At 39.4% G+C, this 21,770-nt stretch overlaps 1 protein-coding gene across 1 annotated transcript in view; it reads right to left on the reverse strand.

Annotated features, from left to right (window-relative positions):
- Nucleotides 1-587: 587 nt before the first annotated feature.
- Nucleotides 588-21,770, reverse strand: part of col17a1a (collagen, type XVII, alpha 1a) — a 33,201-nt gene continuing 12,018 nt past the window's right edge. Inside the window, exons 12-55 of the mRNA XM_072656904.1 lie at nt 20,904-20,972; nt 20,342-20,416; nt 18,657-18,710; nt 18,411-18,575; nt 17,816-17,893; nt 17,692-17,730; nt 17,099-17,230; nt 16,485-16,739; nt 16,015-16,065; nt 15,804-15,830; nt 14,988-15,014; nt 14,838-14,900; nt 14,503-14,607; nt 13,205-13,267; nt 12,878-12,967; nt 11,272-11,307; nt 11,148-11,183; nt 10,555-10,617; nt 10,182-10,217; nt 10,000-10,071; nt 9,835-9,861; nt 9,673-9,708; nt 8,748-8,783; nt 8,510-8,593; nt 8,316-8,351; nt 7,873-7,956; nt 7,592-7,669; nt 7,433-7,474; nt 7,218-7,280; nt 7,072-7,122; nt 6,612-6,653; nt 6,402-6,482; nt 5,809-5,856; nt 5,590-5,709; nt 5,093-5,197; nt 4,772-4,891; nt 4,555-4,650; nt 3,786-3,929; nt 3,411-3,551; nt 2,794-2,847; nt 2,206-2,352; nt 1,076-1,153; nt 726-806; nt 588-649 (exon numbers count right to left, since the gene is read on the reverse strand). Coding sequence (XP_072513005.1) covers nt 588-649; nt 726-806; nt 1,076-1,153; nt 2,206-2,352; nt 2,794-2,847; nt 3,411-3,551; nt 3,786-3,929; nt 4,555-4,650; nt 4,772-4,891; nt 5,093-5,197; nt 5,590-5,709; nt 5,809-5,856; nt 6,402-6,482; nt 6,612-6,653; nt 7,072-7,122; nt 7,218-7,280; nt 7,433-7,474; nt 7,592-7,669; nt 7,873-7,956; nt 8,316-8,351; nt 8,510-8,593; nt 8,748-8,783; nt 9,673-9,708; nt 9,835-9,861; nt 10,000-10,071; nt 10,182-10,217; nt 10,555-10,617; nt 11,148-11,183; nt 11,272-11,307; nt 12,878-12,967; nt 13,205-13,267; nt 14,503-14,607; nt 14,838-14,900; nt 14,988-15,014; nt 15,804-15,830; nt 16,015-16,065; nt 16,485-16,739; nt 17,099-17,230; nt 17,692-17,730; nt 17,816-17,893; nt 18,411-18,575; nt 18,657-18,710; nt 20,342-20,416; nt 20,904-20,972 — 3,392 coding nt within the window. The remainder of the gene's footprint in view (nt 650-725; nt 807-1,075; nt 1,154-2,205; nt 2,353-2,793; nt 2,848-3,410; nt 3,552-3,785; nt 3,930-4,554; nt 4,651-4,771; nt 4,892-5,092; nt 5,198-5,589; nt 5,710-5,808; nt 5,857-6,401; nt 6,483-6,611; nt 6,654-7,071; nt 7,123-7,217; nt 7,281-7,432; nt 7,475-7,591; nt 7,670-7,872; nt 7,957-8,315; nt 8,352-8,509; nt 8,594-8,747; nt 8,784-9,672; nt 9,709-9,834; nt 9,862-9,999; nt 10,072-10,181; nt 10,218-10,554; nt 10,618-11,147; nt 11,184-11,271; nt 11,308-12,877; nt 12,968-13,204; nt 13,268-14,502; nt 14,608-14,837; nt 14,901-14,987; nt 15,015-15,803; nt 15,831-16,014; nt 16,066-16,484; nt 16,740-17,098; nt 17,231-17,691; nt 17,731-17,815; nt 17,894-18,410; nt 18,576-18,656; nt 18,711-20,341; nt 20,417-20,903; nt 20,973-21,770) is intronic.

The raw sequence follows: 21,770 nt of genomic DNA on the forward strand, positions 1-21,770 counted from the left end.
AGTGCTGACAGAAATTGCATCAATGGTTTAAAGATGGGTTTAATAATGTCCTTAAAGAAAGAAAAAATGCACGATTGATTAATTAAAACATACATTGATTAAAAAAGTACAAAATACAGAACAAACAGGTACAAAACATAATTCATTTCACCATACAGACTAAATCCCAAACTGTAACCATGCAAGGAAAGTACACTAAACCACCTACTTCAGGAAACAGTAGCTACTTTAGCTTAATGCTGAGCTAAAACACAGGACTAGAAGTGCTAGAACACGACCTCTCACTGCTTCACTATCCACTGGCACAAGCAACCTGATAATTGATTCGAGTGAGCAATGCAGCGTTTACTCAATTCAAAAAAATGACAAAGAACAGTTAAAACGTTTGTATGCTGTTAGGTTGTGTTCTTGTACGAGAGACCATCTAAGACGATTTAACTTCTAGTAGTTAACAGCTAATGGAGCGAATGTCACCGTTGTTCACATTAAGGAGATTGTACACTAATTTCAGCAAAACAGTAGCGAATGAAAAACAGTTTTGCCGGTATTGCCAGCAGCACCATGAGTTCCTCTCTTCTTCCAGTGATTTAGTCACTCTGAACACCCCTGCTTCTTCTCTTTCTTTTGAGGCTCATGTAGGCGGCATCACCTACGACCAGAGGATCAGTTAAGTACTGTTCTTTTAATGATAGTATCCTCTTTCATAGCCATTATGGTGTTAATACCTTTTTCTCCTTTTTGTCCTTGAGGTCCAACATTGCCAGGAAGCCCTGGTAGACCAGGGACACCTTGCTCTCCTCTAGGACCTAAATGTGAGCAATTACGCAGTGGCAGAGATACAGGAATATAAGTGGTACATATTCAACAGCAAAACAGAACAGTAATGTACCTTAAAGCAGCATTTGGATGGTGAATACTGTGAGGTGAGGATTGATTATGCCAGTATCTGCACTGGAATTGAACTGAACTGAGTTTTCAATCTGAATCAGGATCAAATCTGACATTGCATGATTTATTCAAGTGTTTCCTAAAGAATCATTATCAAATCAAACTGTCCCAAGGTTTCGTCACATACCTTTTGGTCCTTTGGGACCAGGATATCCCATCTCTCCTTTCTGTCCAGGTCGACCCGGGGGTCCGACAATGCCATGGTCTTTATGGAGAGAAATAAAAGTGCATAATTTAGGTTGTAGAAAAACTGCAATAGCCAGCACTGACTTACTGCACCGCTGCCTAGCAACTTATTACGGAGCCATGGTGGTAAAAGGAGTGAGTAACGCAGAGGAAAAACAGGCAAGGGCCTACTCAACAGTCTAGTCATGACAATCAACATATTGTGAGTTAAGTACATGGAAGAACATGGACAAACCGTAAACCTTAAACCCTGTCGACTCTGCATTCAAAAGAACTCAGAAACTGAACAGAAAACTGTTGAGCTGTAAAATGGGCCAAAATTTCAACCCTAATATTGTTATGTCTCGGTACATTCATGCAACCAAGCCCCAGCCCACTCACGAAAGCCTAGTCAAGCTCACATCTCCTCCAGACTCTGCTAGCGAACCAGGCCTCGTGATCATGGCTTGTCCTGTGCCAGTGTCCACAGAAGAGGAGCTCAAACTCGGCATATATCGACGCAAAAGCCAGGGGAGAACTGGGGATCTTCGCTAGCCTAAAATATTACACTAGCCTTGTACCATCTCTTCTTTCCATCGTCCGCTCCCTCAAAAAACAAACCGGATTACCTCAGTTGATCCAAACTGGAGCTAAACACCCAGTACGAAGTACAAGCACTGGTTTCTTTTCTTTTCTTCCTTTTGTTTTTTTACCAGCAAGACTTGAGGCCTTGAGAAACGAGTGGGGGCAAGGCTAAAAGTTAATCGAGTTAGACTTGTGTATAATTACAGTGGTTTTGCTAAAGTGTCAGTCAAGCCGGGCTTCATTTCATTGCCGTAACCCAGCCAATAGAGGACCTTATCAGGTTTTCTTTCATAAGCTCTATATAAAAGAAAAATCAGGGTGTAACAGAGTTGTAAATAAGCGTGTAACATTGCTTACTGCACTTGAAAAACTCAGTAAATGAATTCTATGACACCTTCAACGATGTATTGAGCGCTACTGCAGTAACAAAGCAGTGCTCAAGTGCTTATACAAGCAAATTTTGTGCTTAATGTGTTGTTATTGGTGACTATGTCAGTTAGCCTCTACCTCTGATCAAGTTCATGATCTCAGTCATGTTGCTGTAGGGTCTGAATGCATGTGCTCCAGGAGGTCCAGGTGGTCCTGGAGGTCCAGGTGGCCCTTGGTAACGGTGGACCCCTTCATCAGCCACATCCCTCAACATCAAACCATGAGCTGAAAAAAGTACATAAATAGTGTGGGGGATAAGAATCGATAGTGGGCCAAATTTATAAACATACGACCAGATGTATGTAGCAAATAGCCTGGTGTTTACTCATCCATAAACAAAGATAACTGCCATTTTTTACAGTCTTCATGCTTTGTAACACTATTTTTCCTTTGTAGCACAAGAGTGTTGCTTCTTAATGTGGATTCAGTTATTAGTATGTGGCTTTTTATTGGTTGTTACTGAGGTCACATGTAAAAATATCACAGCACTTAGAGACAGCAGCATGCTGAGTATGTCCACTGTAGCTTTATGAATAGGACTTCATCACTGTGCTGCACACACTGCATGGCTGCATGGCTGTCTCCAATTTTTACGAATCTGGCCCAGTGTGCCTTGGCTTCAAGATCAGTTCGCTGATGTTTTATGAAGAACATTTTTCAACTTACATTTGATGTAGTTCACCACTTGTGCTGCGATACTGGGGTAGTCCAAAGGCTCACCTTTAAGATAACATGAGATAACACAGATGTGCTACTGACTAAAAACAACCTAGGCAGAAGTCCATCAACACAGGCGCCACAGGTCTGACCACAACTGGCTCATAAAGGGAATAGAAAGTGACATGCTGATTGGTTTACTGCACGTTATGCCCAAATCACACCCATGATTAATTAAAAGACTTAGTAAATGCCTGCGTTTTGAGCCGTCCAAGGCGCACTTTTCACTAAGATAGAGATATCAAATATTTTTCAGTTTGTTTTTTTTACACATTTACACATTTACCAGTGCTGATGTTGATACAAAAATATTTACTATACTTAATGTAGAAACTGGGACTGCATCCATCTCTATCAGCATTATGGACAAGCTTAACATTTATTTATAGGTTTATAAATTTAATATATGACACTTGGGGTATGAAACTCTGCAGATTTTGCTTTTATATATATTATATAGATAATGTATATAATAACATATGTATATAAATTTATATAATATGTGAGAGTGCATTTATTTTCCAACATCGTGCAGCCCTCACTTTTTTGTGCAGGTACAAACTCACTCTTAAGATACTGCTGTAGTTCAGCATGGAGGGCCTCTTGCTGTGCATTCTCAGCATAGGACACCAGCCCTCTTGCAATCCCAGGAGGTCCCTGAGGCCCTGGTGGTCCAGGAGGTCCTGGTGGTCCTTTAAAACCAGTATCTACAGAAACAGGACAATATTTAAAACCACTAAAGTATCTCAGCAGAACTGAAAGTGACTAACAAAGTGTGTCTCTGGGTTACAGCTGGGCTGAAGAGAGTACTTGCACACCTGTGTTGTGTCTAAGCCTGACAAAATGACCTATCAGGTATGAAGTAGCAGTTCCATTATATTAGCCTAATACACTTAATACTGAATGTGTGAGAAAACCCAACCAATTCTAGTGGTGCTTACTCTCCATGTATGTCCGAATGTCTTCCAGACCGAATGTGCCAGTATAAGGAACTGGGCCTGGGGGTCCAGGAAGTCCTGGCATGCCAGGAGAGCCAGGTGGGCCAGGGGGTCCTGCTGGTCCCAGAAGGCCTCTATACTCTGAATCTTTAGGGAGAAGAAAAATTGTCAGAATGCAATCATTTTCATTCATTGCTAAAAACAAACGCATTCTTAAGAATTTGGTAGAGATCTATGTTGTGGGTCAGGACACTGACAACAGCAGGAATGACTAGACTACTGTGGCCAATCCTGCTGCTGCAGAGTTTTTATTCAGTAACATCGCTGCATCGCTTGGTACACGCTCTGAGGAAAGCACCGGGTCCCCAGCTGCACCCCACCAGCTAACAGATGCCTGTGCTGGCCAACATCACTTAAGATTGATAAGGGGAGAGAGAACCATCTACCCACCGGAGAGAGCATAGCTAAATGCTCTGGCCACTGGGATTCGAACTTGCAACCCCCGGGGCATAGTAGTAGCATATTAGACCACTATGCCACTCTGAGTTCACCAGAATTTTATTAACTTCCATAGCTAATGGTTAATGTTCCAAAATCTGATATCATGTGAAATATGAAAGGAGGGTATTTGCTACATTTGTAAAAATGTAATTTAACAGCAAATCCTCGGCATCTACAGCATTTATTGCAGGCTCGTAAACGTCTCTGGTGTAAGATATAAAGCATTGTGAAAATGATATATTTATCATAATAAAATATTAAAGGTTCTTACTTTGCAGAAGAAGAGAGAGATCACCATAAGATGGTCCAGGAAGTCCAGGAGGGCCAGGTGGGCCTGGGGGTCCAGTTTGCCTAAGGATTCCCTGCTCTGAAAACACAGAATAGCAAAGTCTTCTCTGTCTTTGGACTGAATGATGCATGTGCAATTCACTGACAACACTGCAGTACTCAATTATCACTTCAGACTGAATTTCAACATCAGAGTGTACCGTTCATTAGATTGAGGACTCTTCCAGCCACTTCCTGAGTGTTAAATCCATAACCTCCTGGTATACCTGGAGCTCCAGGTGGTCCTGGTGGTCCAACTAGATATCGCCTCACCTCCTCCCCTAAGGTACAGTATAGAGCAGTTTTTTTTGACTGTGTACTGGATTAATTTATCAATTTAAGTTGATCCCACTGAGAAACGAGTTCTCCTGAAAATCTATGCAGTACTTTGTCACATTAGAAGCATGCACAATAATACTGGTGTAGCTGTTCTGAACATGCGTTTGATTTAAGAACTCAGAGATATAACTCAGACGACTCACTTTGGATGTAATTGATAACACGTTCAGCCAAGTCAGCATCAGAGATACTTCCGGGTGGTCCAGGAGGTCCAGGAGGACCAGCCAAGTATTGCCTAATACCATCATCTTCAGAAACAAACCAGACAAACATCAGTTTGTCATACTGTTTAGTTCTGCTGAGTTAAAGTGAATTCCCTGTCTCTGTGAATTCACTGTTTTTGGGATGTTACAAAAACAACTCTCAACCACCAATCAAATCAGAGATCATATACATGTGCCTTGAAGGCACAGTTCCAAAAATAGACAGTTTAGTTCAATGTAACCCCTTAATACTCCAAGGCTTATTATACACAGGGGCTCTTCTCAGGTAACAGAAGTTTGAAATAACACCTTTGGCCCACCAGCAGTCCACAGGCTTTTTAAGGGGTTAAAAAATTGAGATTTTGGATTTTGGGCCAAATTATTGATTTACATTTGTCTTATTCTAAAACAATTGTTAAAACTCTGAAAATACTCACTTCTGAGAAGGTCCGAAATCTGCTGAGACGTATCTGGTGAGCTGGAGCCATCACCCGAAGCTCCTGGAGGTCCTGGAGGCCCAGGCGGACCTGGTGGTCCAGGTGCACTTCTGCCTCCACCTGAGAGGAGAAACACAGAGAGGAACATACTGTTTATGATGTGACATACAGGTGAAGAAATTAAGCCTATTAAGCCTATAAAAAGTCATTCCTGCATACCATAAGAATATCCTGGGATGCCGGGAGCCCCTGGTACACCAGCATCACCTACAACAAGTCATAAAATCCATAACTAAAATTTTTTCACCACTGAAAATTACAAACATTTGTAATTACTGTAAAATAATTTCAATCAAGACATTCAAGACAATCAAGACATAACAAAAGGTTAAAATGGTTATACTCAAGAAGTACAGATTTCAAACAATTACTAGAAAGCTGTAGAATTTGTAGTAATATTAGATGTCATGAATGATGAACCAGCTGCAAGCGATTCTAAAAGGACTGAAAAAGCTGTATAACATCAATAGTAAAATTAAAATAGAGAAAGTCTTGTATTTGAAATGCTGACTAATGTCAAGATTTGTTTACAGTACATTAATTATAGCATTAATTCTGAAATTTAATAACTAAAACGTTGAATTAAACACCTAAAGCACTCTGGTATATTTATAATACTTGTGTCTCTGAAAGTACTTGAATATAATAACATAATCATTAGTTATTATGTTAAGAGACTGTAACCTGTAGTTCTACATATCTGTGGACATATGATTAATAACATATTATAATTGATATGACTCTTGTCATACCTTTTGGACCTGGTGACCCCTCAGGGCCTGGTGGTCCCAGAGGTCCTTGTGGGCCTGGTGGACCCTCTGGACCTGGACTTCCTCTTGGACCTGGGGATTCAGTTTAAAGAGAACAGGACATAAATAATATATCAGCATTATTGTGGATTTTTAAACACTGTTTTAAAAGCAGACAAAAGAGAAAGAAAGAGGTCATTGTAGATTTCCTACCAACTCCAGGTTCTCCTGGTAATCCAGGATGCCCTGGTTCTCCTACAGCAATAAGAAAAATATCAGAAAACACAAGATAAATTACTAACTGACAATAAAGGAACAGCTAATAAAACAGTTAAAAGACACTTCATATATTATATATTTTATAAAATATTATATATTCATATATTATTATTAAATAAGAAGAAAGGACTTACCTGGGAATCCTTGAGAAAAGTGAAAAAAAAAAACAATAAGTATTAAAGTTTCCTTATTCAGTATGATTTATTAATAGCTGTCTGACAATTTGCCAAAACTAATCAACATTTTACATGGTAATTGACTAATTGACTATAATTTGCTAGAATTACTGTATTAACAGTAAACTGTATTTAGAATTATACTGTCATGATTATGAGTAAAAAGAAAATATATTCAGAGATAATATTCAAGATATATTCAACAAGATATATTCAACCTTGAGGTCCAGGAGGTCCGGGGGGTCCAGGTGGCCCTGCAAAGAAAGTTTCTGTTGAAGGATTAAAAACAACAAAAAACATAATCTGAATATTCAGTTCTGAGCAAATTAGGCCTAATGTCATTTATATCATAAGAACATCCTACCTGAGTTGGGCACAAAGCTTCCTGGTTCACCTTTCTGACCAGGTGGACCAGGCGTACCAACGCCTGGGTAGCAAAAAGATAGCAGAATGGTAAGAAACTGAATTTTAAAAACACTCTGCAGTATTTTTTATAAGTAGTAGGGATATTACATAGTTCCCACCAATTGTAATGCTACTGCTAGAAGCTAATGCTAAATCATGCTGCTGCTTACTTACCTGGCTCTCCAGGAGGTCCCGGTGGGCCTTGCTTCCCTTCACCTGCCAAACCAAATGAAATTGCAAGGCGTCTGAGCTAGTCTTTGTTAAAGTAATAGTAAGCTATAATACTAGTCACATGATCAGCTACAGAGAAATACTACTTATTTAAATATTTACCAGGTTTCCCTTGTTCTCCAGGAGGTCCGGGGGGTCCAGGTGGTCCAGGGGGACCAGGGGGACCAGCAACAGTTTGCTCTGTTCAAAACAGGCTAATGTCACATTAAAATGACAATATCTAGTGTTTTAGCCTAGCATCATTCTAAGCAACAGCTACTGTACTGTATTTATTTTATATTTGCCAAGTACAAAATGTCCACAAATAATAAATACTAAAATAGACAATCTAATCAGTCAGTCTAATCTGAGCTAGCCATGGTATTAGAAAAGTAAGGACATACTCTCAGACTTGACTGTTTCATATGTTTTGATAGAGACACCAGGCTCTCCATAATCTCCCTTGTCACCCCTGTCACCCTTTGGCCCTGTGAAAACAGCTTGCATGTTAATACAATATACTGAACACAATGTGACACAATGCAAAAATATGGACAAATGTATTGGGACACCTGCTCATTTCTGAAAATGTTTCTTGATGAAAGGACATTAAAAAATCAGGTGCAATCCTGCAAACAATGCAAAGAACTGCCAGATTCCAATTTTGTCAACAATTAGCTTTGATAGCTTATGTTGTAATATGAAACATTGAATATATAAGAAATTATTAAAAAAATTAGATGTATTGCTTAAATGTACATTTCTTTTACTTGCAAATGAATTTTTAAAACTGCATTTTTGTAGTGTTAAGCCAGGCTTTATTGGATTGGATTAGTCATTGTTTTACCTGTTGGCCCAGGAAGACCTGCAGGGCCAATAGGACCTGTGAGGAGAGAAATGACTCTTAATAATACGAGCATGTTAATTTATCATTTTGCATCGTTAACACTGCTTATCGTTATATACAATTTGATCACACAAAGTGGACTATGCTACAACTGCGCACATTTCAGTTAGCAACATGGTCATCATGACCCCTACCAGACAGTCCTGGTGGTCCGGCAGGGCCTGGAGGTCCAGCAGGTCCAGGTGGCCCAGGAATGGCCACAGTGTTGGAAGCAGAGCCTGTCGAGGGAAAGAGAGAGGCAAGAGATATAATAATGATCATACAATACACCATTGGCCCATCATTGGGGTAGCAATCCCATAGTAACAGTTCAGTCAAAAATGCTAAAGTTGATTTGTCAGAAGTTCAGAATCAAAGCTGGAACCTTCTCACCTGCAGTGATAACTCTTCCGGGTTCACCGGGTTCACCTGAATGAGAACAATAAATGTCATATGTCATATAGGTAACACTTCACTGAGAGGCTGCATATTAAGGCTACCTACATACACCTGTCATGACAACTGACATAAACCTCTTAAATCACTTCTTACAACTACCATCAGATTGCCATAAAGCTGCATTTGTCAATTTTGATGTCACTTCATGTCAATAGCTGCAATAAGCCCTTGCACATGTCTTTTTGTAGGTTTATGTCAGTTGTCATTAAGGACATATGTAGCCTTATGAATGATACCCTATGTAAATAAAAGTATTGGGACACTTGCTAATTAATTGTTTTATTTTGAAATCAAATACAATTCAAACAAAAAAACAGTTTATCCAGCTTTTTCTGGGGTCCTGCTGTCCAGAGAAGGCTTTCTACGAGATTTTGTAGATTGTTGTGTGGATTTGATTGCATTCAGCAACAAGAACATTGGTGAGGTCAGGATGTTGGATGATCACCACTCCACCTCATCCTCAAAGTACTGGATGGAGCACCATCATTTCAGAGAACAGAGAGCTGTTCCAACGCTCCACAGCTCAATACAAGGCTTTATGCCCCTCTAGCCCATGCCTGGTATTGGCATGGAGCCAATAGTTATTTTTATCTGCTCCACATAGTCCTATTCTAATGGCAGTACTTCTCTACAGGGGCTAGACAAGCTGTGTCTGTGCCTTTGAACATCTGTGTCAGCAATGGGTGCATCTTAAAGTAGCTGAATATGTTATTTAAAGGGGTGTCCACAAACATTTAGGCAAATAGTGTATGTTATTTGCTATATGTGTATATTTACTAAATCATACTGGTCTAAGTAGCCCATAATAATTTTTGGGCATTTTAACAAAAGACGTTCATGGAGTGTTCAGGCATGTTACCTTTAGCGCCTGGCTGTCCTGGTGTTCCTGGCAAACCTACAAACAAGAGTCAAGCTTTAGATTTTCCTCTTAGATTTCTTAGTATAACCCCATGGACCCCCATTAGTATAACCTCATTGTTTAAAGTAAAATAATGAGTAAAATAAGTAAAATAAAGCCTACCTGGTGGTCCTTGGAGCCCTGGAGTCCCTGAGAAGAGCCCAGGTAAACAGAGTAATGTGAGTAGAATTGCAATCCAATAATTACTTTGCTGAAATTTGCTCAAAATTAATGGGTGCAGTCCATTTAAGTCCATTTAAATTGGCCAGACCAATATAACTACCCTACCTGGTGTTCCTGCATCTCCTGGTGATCCAGCTGGGCCACGTGGACCTGGCAATCCAGCTGGTCCCTGATCACCTTAAAATTGTTTACAACAAAAGGAAGAGAAACATATTTTTTGAAAATTGCATCACCAGCTACAATAAAAAATAAATATGGTGGAAGACGTTTCTCTCTTTTAAACATACCTCGAGTTCCCTTTTCACCATCTGGCCCGGGAGAACCTGTACAATTGGAAAAATGCATGAAATCGATCAATCAAGATAAACATTGTATTCAAAGTGTAATTCAAGACTATTTTTCCCAATTCTCCTTAATTTAGTTGTTTCCAGTTCCTACTTAACAGCTAGGACTCCCTTATTACACAATGCCACCAGTGCTGTGAAGAAGCACTAGCATTTGCTTTCTCCAGGGCACATGAAGCCAGATGCTGACTTCATTGGACAGCTGAACATGCTTGGAGGAGAATGCTAACTGCCAGTTCTCAGTTACATCAGATAACAGACAGCCACACTGTGCTTTATTTGTTTTTTTCCATTTTCCAAATATTTTAGGATTTACCTGCTGATCCTTTAGGTCCTTTCTCTCCCGGTGGACCTGCAGGTCCTGGCTGTCCTGGTTCTCCTGCAAGTACAATGATGATGGACTGTGACTAGTGAAGCACACTAAGTACAATTCAGCATATTTGGGCCAAATAAAGAAGTTCAGTAACAAGTCTAATGTAGCTAACATAGCAAATTAACACCAATAAACTTAAAGTCAAAATCTTCACACACACTATATGGACAAAAGTATTGGAACACCTGCTCATTCACTGTTTCTTCCGAAATCAAGGGTATTAAAAAGAGTTTATCCTGCTTCTGCTGGAGTAACTGTCTCTACCGTCCAGGAAAGAAGAATTTCTACTAGATTTTGGAGCACTGCTGTAAATTTGATTGCATTTAGTGACAAGAGTGTTAGTGAGGTCAGAATGTTGAATGATCACCACCGACCTCATCCCCAACTCCTTCCAAAAGAATTGGATGAAGAACACAGTACAAACTTAAAGACTACTGCTACCAATGTCCACATGTGTCTGACTTTCGTTTCCATAGGTAACAGTATCACATACAATGCCATATTCTCTTATGCCACTGAAAAGTAAGATTACTTACCAGTAGCACCACGAGGTCCTTTTTCTCCTTGATCACCTTTTGTGTGGAATGAAACAGAGATACATAACTAACAATAATGAGAATGCATCATTGTTTTAGTAAATCTTTAAAAACCTTTTCTAACCTTTAGTGCCAGGAGGCCCTGCAGGTCCTCTCTCTCCTGTAAAAAGGGTGAAAGTGTTAGTAATTTGTCATTTTTGGCATATACAGGGGGCTTATTGTTCAATGACTACTACAGTGGGAAAAAAAGTATTTAGTCAGTCACCAATTGTACAAGTTCTCCCACTTAAAAAAATGATAGAGGCCTGTAATTGACATCATAGGTAGACCTAAACTATGAGAGACAAAATGAGAAAAAAAAAATCAGAAAATCACATTGTCTGATTTTTAAAGAATTTATTTGCAAATAATGGTAGAAAATAAGTATTTGGTCACCTACAAACAAGCAAGATTTCTGGCTGTCGCAGACCTGTAACTTCTTCTTTAAGAGGCTTCTCTGTCCTCCACTCATTACCTGTATTAATGGCACCTGTTTGAACTTAAAAGTAACTTAACAGTATAAAAGACACCTGCCCACAACCTCAAACAGTCACACTCCAAACTCCACTATGGTATACAATAGGCAAGCAGCTTGGTGCGAAGAAATCTACTGTGGGAGCAATAATCAGAAAAAGGAAGACCTACAAGACCACTGCTAATCTCCCTCGATCAGGGGCTCCACGCAAGATCTCAGCCACACGGGGGGACCTAGTGAATGACCTGCAGAAAGCTGGGACCACGTTACAAAGGCTAGCGTCAGTAACACACTACGCCGCCAGGGACTCAGATCTTGCAGTGCAGACGTGTTCCCCTGCTTAAGCCAGTACATATCCGGGCGCATCTGAAGTTTGCTAGAGAGCATTTGGATGTTCTGGAAGAGTATTGGGAGAATGTCTTATGGTCAGATGAAACCAAAGTAGAACTGTTTGGTACAAACACAACTCGGAGGAGAGTGAATGCTGAGTTGCATCCAAAGAACACCATACCAACTGTGAAGCATGGGGGTGGCAACATCATGCTTTGGGACTGTTTCTCTGCAAAGGGACTAGGACGACTGGTCCGTGTACATGAAAGAATGAATGGGGCCATGTATTGTGAGATTTTGAGTGCAAACCTCCTTCCATCAGCAAGGGCATTGAATATGAAATGTGGCTGGGTCCTTCAGCATGACAACGATCCCAAGCACACTGACAGGGCAACAAAGGTAAGAAGCATTTCAAGGTCCTGGAGTGGCCTAGCCAGTCTCCAGATCTCAACCCCATAGAAAACCTTTGGAAGTAGTTGAAAGTCTGTGTTGCCCGCCGACAGCCCCAAAACATCACTGCTCTAGAGGAGATCTGTATGGAGGAATGGGCCAACATACCAGCAACGGTGTGTGCCAACCTTGTGAAGACTTCCAGAAAACGTTTGACATCTGTCATTGCCAACAAAGGATATATAACAAAGTATTGAGATGAACTTTTGTTATTGACCAAATACTTATTTTCCACCATTATTTGCAAATAAATTCTTTAAAAATCAGACAATATGATTTTTCTCATTTTGTCTCTAATAGTTGAGGTCTACCTATGATGTCAATTACAGGCCTCTCTCATCTTTTTAAGTGGGAGAACTTGCACAATTGGTGACTGACTAAATACTTTTTTCCCCACTGTATATACTGTATACTATCAATACATGTTCAAACTTGCCTTTCGGACCAGGGTCTCCAGCATCTCCACGGAAACCCTGAGGACCAGGAGCTCCTGGAAGTCCTGCGCTTCCTGGGGAACCCACCTCACCTGATGTGACACATTACATGTTATGACAGGAAAACTCCCTAATGCTTGATATGACTATTGGTATATATATATATATATATATAACCTCTATGAAGCATCTATAATGGAACATCCAAGCGATACCAAATGAATTTTGGTTGCACTACTCAATAAAACATACTTAGGTCACATAAACATACTAAAATACACTAAGATTTCACACTCTTTCAAAAAACACATCAGACATAACAGTCATACCTCTGGGACCCATGGGCCCTGGTGGTCCGACAGGTCCAAGTGCCCCAGGATCTCCAGGTGACCCTGAAGAACAAGAAAAAAAAGAACAATACTTTAACTAATTTGTACAATTTGCTGCATTAATGAGACCAAATAAGAGTAATGCAGTTATATATACTCATAGCAATAGCCATTTTAAATTAAGCCCAATTTATTAAATAACACAAAAAAGCAGTTCTTTTCATGGCATGAAGAAATATGCAAGTATAGAAGCACTTAAACTAGCCCTGCATTAGCAATGCTAATTATCTAGCTAACTCACTGAACCTACTGGTCATGGGTGGTATGAACTCTCTCAATAAAAAGAAAGTCTGTTCTGGAAGTTCAGCTACTGGGAATACTGGTCTTTAGCTTTAAAAAAACCCTGTTTATTTTAAATGAGGTAAATACTGGTGCTTGCTACATAACCTAACCTTATTATACAAGAAACTGAAGCACACAGCTGAGAAATGTAGCCAAATAAAGTCTGTTTAGAACCACCTAAATGAAATGTATCCTCTCCTTTGAGAAATATTCTCATTAAAATATAATTTTGACATTTCTGTCACTCAGACAACACAATATAAACACGCCTGAGGTAAAACTCTATCATCTCACTCTCTCACACTCTTAAACACTGTCTCGCTGAATAAAATCTGAATAATTTGGTGGTTGTTACACTACTATTTCCAACATACACAAAATGTCATGTTATGTATTGTTTATAAGGTGTAATGAACTAGAATAGATATAGGAGGATCAGTAGTGCCATATTACAAAGACTATTAAAGTTATGAGTACAAAGGATGTTATTCACACACTGCACTGTATTAAATCCAGTTAATCTGTTCTACCCACAATAAGCTTATTGTGCCATTTTTAATGATACCTATAAACATTGTCTCATTTCCCTTGTCTAGAAATAAAGACACATATCCCCAACAGTAAGACTAAACAGGAAGTGAAAATATTCTGCTGTATTAAACAAGGGTGCTGCCAGGGATTTTGGGCCCCATTAAAAGATACTACACTGAGAACCGCACTTTTACCAATTCTGCCATAATACTCAACTGATACATTTTTAGGGCCCCAGTTAGTCACAGGCCCTTAGAAACCCCTCCCATATGGCATCCCTGATGATAAGTCATGTTTTTTCAAAGCACAGCCAGGAACATTTGAGCTTCCACCCTACCTAGTTCCTCAGTAAATGAAATGGTAGAAGATCCATTTGTTCATGCAGAACTCAGCATCGTAGAATCAAGGCTAACATCTGATCTCACCTTTATCTCCTTTCTCTCCAGCTCCTGGAGGGCCTGGCTCCCCTCTGGGGCCTGTTGGCCCTTCACGGCCCCTCTGTCCAGGTGGACCATCATGTCCTGGCTCACCTGGTTTGAAACATTTGTGTCTTCATCAACACTGAACTGCACTGCTATTCCACTACTCCACTACTACTGTGGTTTGGATAAACCGTTGTAGACTAAATTAGCAGTCAAATAGAAATGTGTTTTTAAGGAATATGTATGCATTGGGATGGGGACTGCCAAACTGAACAGTACATTTCAGAACTTTCAGAATGTTTATATATTATAGCAAAACAGTGTTCCTTGAACTTTACCTGCACTTCCTTTAGGTCCTCTTGGGCCTTCTTGCCCTGCATGACCGGGAGGACCAGGAGGACCTGGTGGAAATATGTTTATTAAGCATTAAGACAAGACAAACCTCTGTTTTTTTATTTGGTATTTTACCTGTTTACAAAACACATTACCTGGAACTCCAGGGAATCCTGCATCACCTGAAAAACAAGAAATGCAGACACACATCAGTCACAATTATAGCGCTGACCCCTTGTGTCTAATTATACAATTATAACTGAATGACCTTTCATTATTTATTATTAATAAATAAATAATAAATAATATACATTATTTATTATTTATTGGGGCAGTGGTGGCTCAGCGGTTAGAGCGCCGGGATATCGATAACAGGGTTGTGGGTTCGATTCCCGGGCTCGGCAAGCTGCCACTGTTGGGCCCTTGAGCAAGGCCCTTTACCCTCTCTGCTCCCCGGGCGCTGGAGTTGGCTGCCCACCGCTCTGGGTGTGTGTGTGTACTCACTGCCCCTAACACGTGTGTGTGTATTCACTACCAGATGGGTTAAATGCGGAGGACACATTTCGCTGTACAGTCCACACTGTACAGTGACGAATACGTGCACCTTTACCTTTACCTTTACCTTTACCTTTATCAGTTTTACAAATTATACATAATCCACGATAAATTGACACAATCAAGTCTGCAGATAGTTTAAAGAAAATGAAGAAATGGAAAGATTATGCTTGCATAAGTATTCTCTAGTAAGTTCTCTAGAAGGTCTAAGCTTGAGGTGTAAAATGTGTTTTTCAAGCTTGGATTGATGTGAAATAATTCAAAAATCATCTATTTATTTTATTTTAATTCAAATATGTACTTTAACTGAATCAAAACCAGCTTGTTTTCACTTAAAGTAAACATTTAGGTAACTAAAATCAATTGTTTAAATGAAAAATTCTGTTGTGAAGTGAAGTGTGGGTTCATTCATCTACCTTTAACCCCAGGAGCTCCAGGGTCACCTGAGAATAAAAAAAGAATGAAAACGTATTAGCAGACACTTTATACTATAGTATACTTACACTTACACTATACTATACTTATACTTGTGTAACCTTTTATTGCTGTTATTTTTAAATAGTGTGGCTCATGAATGTGTAGTAGTCAAGTAGTTTATAAAAGTATGAATGCTCCCCAGGTGCTCACCCTTGGATCCAGGCTCTCCTCTCTCTCCTTTGAGTGAAGTCGCCAGTGTAGCTACATGGATGACAAAGAAAGATGGAAGAAGAGTGAATTAAATAATAAATGACAAGTCCAGAATTAACCTGCCACAATCCACAGTTTGCTGGAATATGGTGTATGTGATGAATATGCATATATTAAAGTGTATCATGTAGTATTCTTCTGCCGATATCACAAAGCTTCAATGCTTTCTTACATCCATATTCTATTGTTGAAATGTGGAGTAAAGCATCTAAATGTTTAGTATTTTATTCAGTCATTACTTTAGAGTGTTTTAAATATAATAAGGTATGTATATATTAAACGGCAGTGTGTATTATTTCACTGTGTATTATTGATTTTTAAAATTGCTTTTAAATTGGCTCTGCAAATAATGCCCAAAACCAAAGTGGCATCTTGATAGGAAACAAACACAACCATCCGACTCTTAGTACCTCTGACGCTGTCCGACTGGAGTTCAGACTGGACGAGTTGCTTTATAGTCCTGTGCAAGGCCACAGGGTCAGGCTGTGATGGATCGGACCCCAGGTTTTTAGTGTTTTCAGAGCGTGCTACTGAAGCATATGAGGAGTCCAGAGGGTCCACAATGTTTAGGGAGGACGATAAACGGCTGACGCGGGCCGAGGCTGCGTGGTCCGCTCCACTTTCCAGAGCATCTACACGAGCCCTCAGGGCCTTCACTTCCTGGGCTACAACCACACACACACACACACGTATACTATCGTACAGCACAGTCCTTTACAAATTAGTACATTTACTAATGCACTTGAATGCTCACTAAAGAGCTTGACTTTCTTTCTTTTTTACCCACAGAAATGTTACATGAATTTTATTTTTTTTTAAGATTTTAATGATCTGTCAAGAAAGTATATTGAATGTAAATGTAATTTATTATACAACAATGTAATTAATCATGTTATTATATATACATAATTATGTAAAATAGGTTGGCTATATAGCAAAATAACAACAGTAACTTTAACTAACACACACTAACTATTGGCACACTAACTACAATACATTTTCATGATGCACTAAATTGTCTCACCCAGAGCGATGAGTCCGAAGAGAAGGCCCAGCATAAAGAGCAGCGCCAGTAATAATCCCAGCAGCCACATCCACCACGTACAACAGGAACAGAATCCTAGTTTGGTTGATTCAGATTCCTCCTTACGAATCTCTGTATAAATGACAGAACCACCGGTAAACGAAGCCACCATAAACCATGATATTTATCCTGACACATGTAACACACATGAGGTATATTGCTGCCAAGCCAAATAAACACACATACACACACACACACATATATATATATATATATATATATGTGTGTGTGTGTGTGTGTGTGTGTGTGTTTATTTGGCTTGGCAGCAATATACCACAACATATGTCACAACATATATATATGTTGTGAAAAAAAACAGCATAAATATTTATTTTCAATGTCCTTACTGTGGGTTACCAAAAATATCAGACCTCTTCCTAATCAAGCATGTTGAGCAAAACAGACACTTTCATCATTAATACCAGCCTATATTTTCTTCTCATCACTAGATGTTCTATTGACGATAATATGTGCCTCTGTAACAATAGTGCATGCTCTGTATAAGAATGTTATCAGTAGCAGTAGTTACATACCTGCGTATGTGGCTTTGTCTTTCACTGCAGCTTTAGCACCTGTCAGAGTCGAAGGGTTATTTTCAGATGCTGACAGCTGTTGAATTTGTATATTAAATGAGAGTAATCAAATCTCGGAACTGACCGTTTGACACAGTGGTGGTTTCAATGGTGCTGGAGACCATCTTCTTCTCTCGCTTCAGTGAGTCCTCTGAAAACGAGCCTGTGTTGACATGTTGAAATTCAGATATTAGTATGAACACAAACAAACAAACATAGCTTAACATTCAGTGATGTATTCAAATGTATATGACATTTAATATTTCATATGTTTTGGCAAGTCATTACAAGGTTTACATTTTATTTTTTATTTGATTAATTCAGTCAGTTTTTAATCATTTGCAGAATTGTTTTTCATTTCTATGGACTCATCTCACTTCAATAAAGAAAACAATATAAAAAGACCTACAGCAATTAACCACGCAATCATTAATTTACACATCTACCATGTTGGTTTATATAATTGAAAACATTGAAAACATTGAGTCTCTTTTGGTAGCAATTTTGAATAGAAAGTCGTAATAATATAATTTCACATACATATGTTTTCTCCAAATTTGTTGTAATCATTGATTGATTTCTGAATCAAAAATTACTTCTGAATTTGAGTTTGCAGAAGAACAAAAAATTTATAGTTAAACTCATGTCATAATCATTTTGGATTTTCTTGGTCTTCTTACTCGGCCCGCTGGTGGAGGTGGTAGAGGTGAAGTGTTTGCCCGTGTCTTTAGACTTGATCAACCTCTCACTCTCTTTCTTGACTGGAAAATTGTCTTTCTCAAGCAGCATGAACTTGTAGTCTTTAACAAACACGTCATCAGTAGTGACAGGGCTGCTGGGAGCAGCTACAGAATAGAGAAAAAAGTAAGACTCAGACGGAAAGGTGTAACTGGCTAAAAATTAAAAACATCATTCTTCTTTCTCACCTGCAGTTGTGGCTGATATTCCAGGGGCTACGATATTCTTTTGCACCCCATATACTGTAAGACCCAAGCACATAGAAACACATCAAAAAGAGCTCTTCTTAAATCTTTAAAGATCTTTAAAAAATGACTTGAACTGTTAACCACTTTGTCTCAACCAAGTCACATAGGAAACTCCAATCACTTACTCCAATAAGTCTAAGAAACAATGGCTATACCAGTGGTCTCCAACCCTCTCCCTGGAGAGCGACCATCCTGAAGATGTCACCTTTAACCCACATTAATCCCCATTCAGACAATCAAGGAATTAGATGGGAGTAGCTACTCTTTATTTCTACTACATCTAATTACAGTCGTGAAATAATTAGGACACCCCATAAAACCACATGTAAACATATGGACATTTGATCTTAATCTTATTTAAAATAAAGACTAAAGTTAGCCAGAAAAGACAATGCACAGATGTAGTAAGAGCTACTTGTAGGTCCCGTAATGACATTTTAGGATTGTTGGAGACTTCTTTACACATCTTGTAGTCTGCTCTCAGACTGAACTTGCATGTTGGCTGTTGTTTAATTTGTTCTTCATTTGTAAATCATTATGCAGACGGTGGAATGGCTGATTTCTAATTCTTCTGAGGTAACCAAAACCTTCCTTCTAAAGGTCTCTGAGATCTCACCATATTGATATCACTCACTTCAACAATCAAGAGCAAACTAAACTAAATGTCTAAGGTTTAAATTAGACAGGCTCCTTCAAAATCTTCTCTAACCATGTTCTGATCATCTGCAGCTGATGTGCTAATCGTGATTCTAATCGTAGGCATTTAAAGAAGTAAGGAATGTGAGGGTGTTTTCACTTTTTCCTCACTGCATCTCTATACATCTTATTTTACAAAGGATTTTAAAGGCCAATCTTCAGTTGTATGTGTTTAGTTATATGACCTCCATCTCTTAGTATTGGTCAAATGAAGATCATATGCTCATGTTTAAATATGTTAAAAAATACAAAAGTTTACATGGGGTGTCCTATCTTTTGCACTGTAAGTCTCCCTAATTGTTCTGGATACATCTTGCACTGAACATACTGATAACTGACTAATTCATGGGAAACTGTGCACAAAACTGTGTTACTTTAACACACTGTACAAAGTATTATAACATCACTTTAGAGGGGAAGGAGAAAAGTTTTTCACTTTTAATGGATTCACTCTATTTGGATTGTTTTGGAGCATTTCTGTTGGTCCACACCTCATAAAATGTTGACACAACAGAAAAAACAGCGGCTTCATTCACATTATGCCAAAAAAATGAAGATACAAGGTTTTTGCATGTCAAATATAAAAAGCCTGTGTTGAGGAGGGTAAATTAGTAAAGGGCAGAGCTTCACTGGAGGAAACATAGCTGTAATGTACATTAATCCTTCTCTTTTTCTCTAAGAAACTGAGTACTGGCCTAAACTTGAGTGTAGGCTCAATATCTTTCATAACTCACATGTTGGTTTCTTAGAAAATAAGAAATTATGGATTATATTTATTGAATAAAAAGTTAAGTTAAGATGAATATCTAAGTATGACACCTGCAATTTAAAGGGTTAATCAGCACAGTAACTTCTTAGGAAGAAATATCTAATCACGACCTCTCAATCAGATTTGTAGCTACAGTCACTTCCCCCAGTAGCTCACTTACCTGGACCAGCACTGATTCCATTCGCAGTGAGGGCCATACCACCACTGGTGACCAGGTTATTGTGCATTCCGTACACTAGAACGGCCGACAGCAAAACAGGACTTAGAGAAGACAGTCATGTATGGCATCAATTGCTTTTTAAGGTTATTTTACCTGAATCTTAAACATTAGACATATATTGGTTATTACAATGCCTCTACACAACTGCTGGCCACTTTGTTGGAAATACTGTAGACATTGTAGGTCCACCTTGTGGATGTACAGTTAGAGTATTTTGTACAGTTACACTATTTCTTTGGATATTTTAGGGTGGTGGACCTCTCTCAGCATAGTAGCGGCACTAAAGTGTGTAAAAACTCCAGCAATATCAGCATCACACAAACTACCTGCCAACGGTGCACCACCCAAATAACATCTGCGGTCAGAAACTGACCAATGATAAATGTGGCAGCAGCAGCAGATAGGCTATAGTCAGGAGCAGAACATCTATTGTATTGTATTATTGCAAAACTGTGTTTTTGGTGGTCTGTGGGCGATGATAAGTGTTAACACATACACACACCTGCACCGCCCGCAGGAAAACCACTGCCCAAGACAGAAGAGCTCAGGGTCAAGTTGTTCTGCTGCCCCACTGCAAAATACACATTATGAACACAGAGCACCCATCAGAACACAGCATAAACACAGAGCACCAATCAGAACACAGCATAAACACAGAGCACCCATCAGAACACAGCATAAACACAGAGCACCAATCAGAACACAGGACATCAATCAGAACATGGCATCAACACAGGACACCAATCAGAACACAGGCAGAACACAGGACACCAATCAGAACACAGGCAGAACACAGGACACCAATCAGAACATGGCATCAACACAGGACACCAATCAGAACACAGGCAGAACACAGGACACCAATCAGAACATGGCATCAACACAGGACACCAATCAGAACACAGGCAGAACACAGGACACCAATCAGAACACAGGCAGAACACAGGACACCAATTAGAACACAGGCAGAACACAGGACACCAATCAGAACACAGGCAGAACACAGGACACCAATCAGAACATGGCATCAACACAAGACACCAATCAGAACACAGGCAGAACACAGGACACCAATTAGAACACAGGCAGAACACAGGACACCAATCAGAACACAGGCAGAACACAGGACACCAATCAGAACATGGCATCAACACAGGACACCAATCAGAACACAGGCAGAACACAGGACACCAATCAGAACACAGGCAGAACACAGGACACCAATCAGAACACAGGCAGAACACAGGACACCAATCAGAACATGGCATCAACACAGGACACCAATTAGAACACAGGCAGAACACAGGACACCAATCAGAACACAGGCAGAACACAGGACACCAATCAGAACATGGCATCAACACAGGAC

This window comes from Salminus brasiliensis, chromosome 15 (assembly GCF_030463535.1).
Source record: "Salminus brasiliensis chromosome 15, fSalBra1.hap2, whole genome shotgun sequence".
NCBI classification, from domain to species: domain Eukaryota; kingdom Metazoa; phylum Chordata; class Actinopteri; order Characiformes; family Bryconidae; genus Salminus; species Salminus brasiliensis.